The 4161-nt window shown below is 38.0% G+C and overlaps 1 protein-coding gene across 1 annotated transcript in view; it reads right to left on the bottom strand.

Moving 5' to 3' along the window:
- Positions 1-533, bottom strand: part of BTNL2 (butyrophilin like 2) — a 17349-nt gene extending 16816 nt beyond the window's left edge. The window contains 1 exon segment of the mRNA XM_023523086.1: positions 430-533. Coding sequence (XP_023378854.1) covers positions 430-533 — 104 coding nt within the window.
- Between the last annotated feature and the right edge of the window lie 3628 nt (positions 534-4161).

Below are 4161 nucleotides of genomic sequence, written 5' to 3'. Positions count from 1 at the left end.
CAAGTCCATTTCTTGAAAGTCTTCTTCTAATTTCTTATTTCTAAGTATTTTAATGCTTTTTCATTTATGCTACAAAACAGTTAGTTTTCCAGCCCCCAGAGTACTGTCCTGAATATACAGAAGAGAATGAATTAATAATTTAATGTGTTCCAGGCACTGATTCAAGTGCTTTCCATGTTCAGCCTCATTTAACCCTAAAGCCTGTGTTAGCCTCTGAGATGTTGATATGTTGTTATACTTATCATGAAGATGAGGAAACTAAGGCAGAAGGTACTCAAGTAAGTGTTCAAAGGTAACACAGTTGGAAGAAGAAACCCTTTTTGGAACACACATGTTTTGACCCCTGGACCTTCATTCTTAACATCGGACTAGCCCTTTTGAATTGAGACTTCTGCATTGGGACTGGATCTCTAGGACATTTGGGTATGCAGTAAAGGGAGGGAGGGCCCCCTACCTGACTGCTTCATGGTGAGCGGTACAAAGAGGAAGGAGGCAACTGCACCAGATAGACTGTATCCTGGAAAATCCACCATCCTCCCTGGAGCAAGCACAAGAGAAAACATGACCGAATCTCAATGAGGCTGCACTATATCAAGCACACCCTACGGTGTCCTGTGGTTATGCAGTCATAACGAGGAATCAACATCAACCGCCCCACCCACAATCAAACAACAAAATGGACTCGGCTTTATTTCTCAGCAGTTATTGATCATTTCTGACCCCTTCTCTAATGTGTTCTACTTTAAACTATGTTATAGGCCTACAGAAAGATTTCTGATTGAAATAAAAAGCTAAAGGGACAATAATATATACATTCAAAAAATCTCAGTTCCATCTATTCTGAGCATGCAGAAATTATAGAGCAGGAGTAAAATATTTTTCTCACCTTTCTCCCAGGCCCTCCTTCAAATTCCTTCATCACTAGAGTTATCTAGGTGTAGAGGCAGAAAGGCTCTGCATTCTCACACTGCAGCCAGGAAACCCTCATTAGACCCTTGAGAGAACCCAAAGGCAAGAGGATGCCTTAGAAAGTGGAGGAAAGAGGGGTGGAAATGGTGCTACAGAAGGAATGGCCAAGGAAACAACTCTAAAAAGTTTTTTAGTATCATCTTGAAAACACATTGAAATGAATAAAAGTAATAGCCCAATGGACAGATTGGCAAACCCAACATGCCCATTGCACCAGAATTATAAAAATACTTCTTTATAGCTCAAGAGTTTTAAAACTACCAGGGTAAAAACAGAACACTAGCTTTAGTTTTGAAAACTGAAAAATTCAGAATAAAAGAAGTCCAAGTCTTATTCTGATGTGTCAAGTATCTTATTGAAAGAAAAACTTACTTCACCCTAAGTAGAAGAACCTGCTCAGGAGCAGTGATAAGTTGGTTACTGCTTCTCTTTCCCCAGAAACTAATGCTAGCAACATTTTATAGGACAAGGGAAAATCAACGGTTATTGGAAATGAACCAAGTGGTTCAGGAGATTATTTTTACTCTATTATGACTCTATTTACTTTCAAAACGATGCATACTTTCATCAAAATACCTCTAAGGAAACCCAGGCATTATGCCTATATCTGAAAAAGCACTAAAATATTTATATGAAAATGAGACTGAACACTTTGAAACATATCAGTCACTTCCCCTTAGACTGAAGGAAATTTCCAATGCCTCCTTGACTCCCCTGTGAAAAAGAGAAATGTTTTTTCCACACTGAGTAATATCAAAGAGAGCCCATAACACCTATGCCAAACAATGTCACTCAGTCCTGCAAACTATGAAGACCTACACTTGCTACAAACCAATTTGTAGATCTGTGTTCTTTTAGGTCTTTTATGTTGAAGCAGAGGGGGAACCAATAAATGCACTCTTGAAAAGAATTGCCCAAATGAGTGAAGCTTTTGAATAAAGTTGTGAATACGCATTTTAACCTTCATTGGTGCTCAGAGAGAGATTTATGCAAGAGTATAAATGGGAAGAAAAACTGCCTTAGAGGAAAAACACTGCCATAGCCATTCAACTGTCAGTGTGCTGAAAATCTTTGGCACTTTTTTTTTGTAAATAAATAAATGGACTTAACTTGAAAACTTTAAACAAAACATTTTCATTATAAGTTTTTTGACATCTCTATTTTACCATTCAAATGTCAGCCATTGAACTCGCCATTAATGTTCATATGGTAAACTTTGATATTGTTAAGAGATGTGATCTAATATGTTTATGTGTCTCTAAATTCTTAAAATCCATGTTTCATTTAATTTTCTGGATGAAGTTACAAGTGTGAAGATGCAATAATAATTGGTAGTTTTGTTTAGACTTTAGGTGAACAACAATTCTGAATTCTAAGTTCTATGCATACACTATTAAAATTACTAAGTTAATTACCAAGAAAAGAAAATTACAAATTACTACATGTCATGAGTTGTTAGAGGTTTGTTTCTCTTTTTCAATAAAACATCTCAGAACTTAAACTCTCAAAATGTCAAGTAACCACAGTAATTAACTGGTGAGGATAAATTAAGTCAGTTTATAAGTATGAAGTTTATGTATCTACATAACTTAAAAAATAGATACAGTTTGTCACATGCTAAAACAACACATTTTTATAGAGAGAAAGCCAAGTAAAATAGTTCTCAGACACAAGGTGACTTTGTGTTTACTTCTATGACCTTAAGACTCTCACTGTACTTTCTTGAACCTCTTCATTTTCTCCTCTCTGATAAAGAATTATTCCTCACATTTTTTCAGCTATACCATCACCATGTGACAGACAAGGCCACCAAAGCTCAGAGATACAAGCACAACGTCATGTTCGACAAATGAATTATGCAGTACTGGTTTTCTGAGTGTTAATCTAGTACTCCTCCTGCACTCAGCCTAATTCACAGAAATATTGTGAGAATCGCATAAGCACTTTGAAAAATGTAAAGTAGGTTGTGAGTATAAAGTGGGAGGTATTACAACAAGTGGCATTTTCCCTGTGGAATGCCGACTGTCCATATGCCCCACTTATCATCGTAGCTGACTTCTCCAACTTCCCCTGACCATCCTCCACTGGGGACGCTCCAAACTACTAACATGTCTCACTCGCTTCTTTAGGGGGAGACCAAAAACTGCTGGGTCTTTTCACTCCGCCTCAGATATACCCTTCATCCACACAGCAGGTGTCCAAAGGCAGGTCAGAGCCTTAGGTACTGACTGCAGTGAAAACTGTGGGACAGCCAGGTGGGGAGGAGGTGGCCTGGGGCTTTGGGTGAGGGAGGATTTGTGTTGCCTTGCCCAAGCTTAGGAGACAGCCAAATCCCAGAGGCCCACTCTGAATATCAGATTCCAATCAGAATTGCATGTTCACCTCCTACCAGCTGCAATCCTCTGAAAAGTGAAACTTAGACAAGTGGACTTTGATTGGGTTTTGCAATGAGCTCTTTAGATCTGCAGACAAAGTGATGACATTAGCACTCTTTGCCCTTCCCCAGAAAGCCAGGATCACGTTTGACATTAGGTCTGCACCATCTCTAGAATCCTCACACAGCGTCTCATGCTGGTGTCTATCTTCACCCTTCCCCCATATTGCCACACGTCAAGGATTGCCCACCTAGTACCATATTTTCAGAACACAGTACTCATAGGTCTTAGAGTTGGAAGCAAGACTTAATATTAAATTTCACTCCCTCATTTTACTAATGAGAAAACAGAAAGGAATTACTTTCTCCAGCATCACAGGTCAAGGTCCTTGTGTAGGAGTTTGTTTTTCACTTGGGTTCCTTATCTCCCTTTGCTAGATAATATAAGGTTTAATTACTCTCATATACTGACCAAAGAAATTTAATAAGCTTCCCAAAACAATGTTTGGGCACAAAAACAATGACTTACAGACAGAGGTTGTAGGTACATTTTTTCGTATATGTTATTTAAGTTAGATTTTCCTTTAAATTCCCCTTAAATCAGTTTTCCTTTAATCAGAGTGTAAGTACTCCTGGGGTCTGCATATATATTCTCAGGAATTCAAGAGTTCTCCAGAATAATTTTAAATTTAATTTTAAATGTTCATTTCAGTGGAAAATATATGTGACAATTTGATGTGATAGGTTTCCCCTGAAGTTTCTTCCCCTCTCTTATTAGGATATACCCATATTTGGACACCTAATCTGAGGTTGCTATA

The sequence above is a fragment of the Pteropus vampyrus genome, unplaced genomic scaffold (genome assembly GCF_000151845.1).
Source record: "Pteropus vampyrus isolate Shadow unplaced genomic scaffold, Pvam_2.0 Scaffold378, whole genome shotgun sequence".
NCBI lineage: Eukaryota > Metazoa > Chordata > Mammalia > Chiroptera > Pteropodidae > Pteropus > Pteropus vampyrus.
Note: the sequence above shows the minus strand (reverse complement) of the source record. Positions and strands in the feature narration are given on the sequence as shown.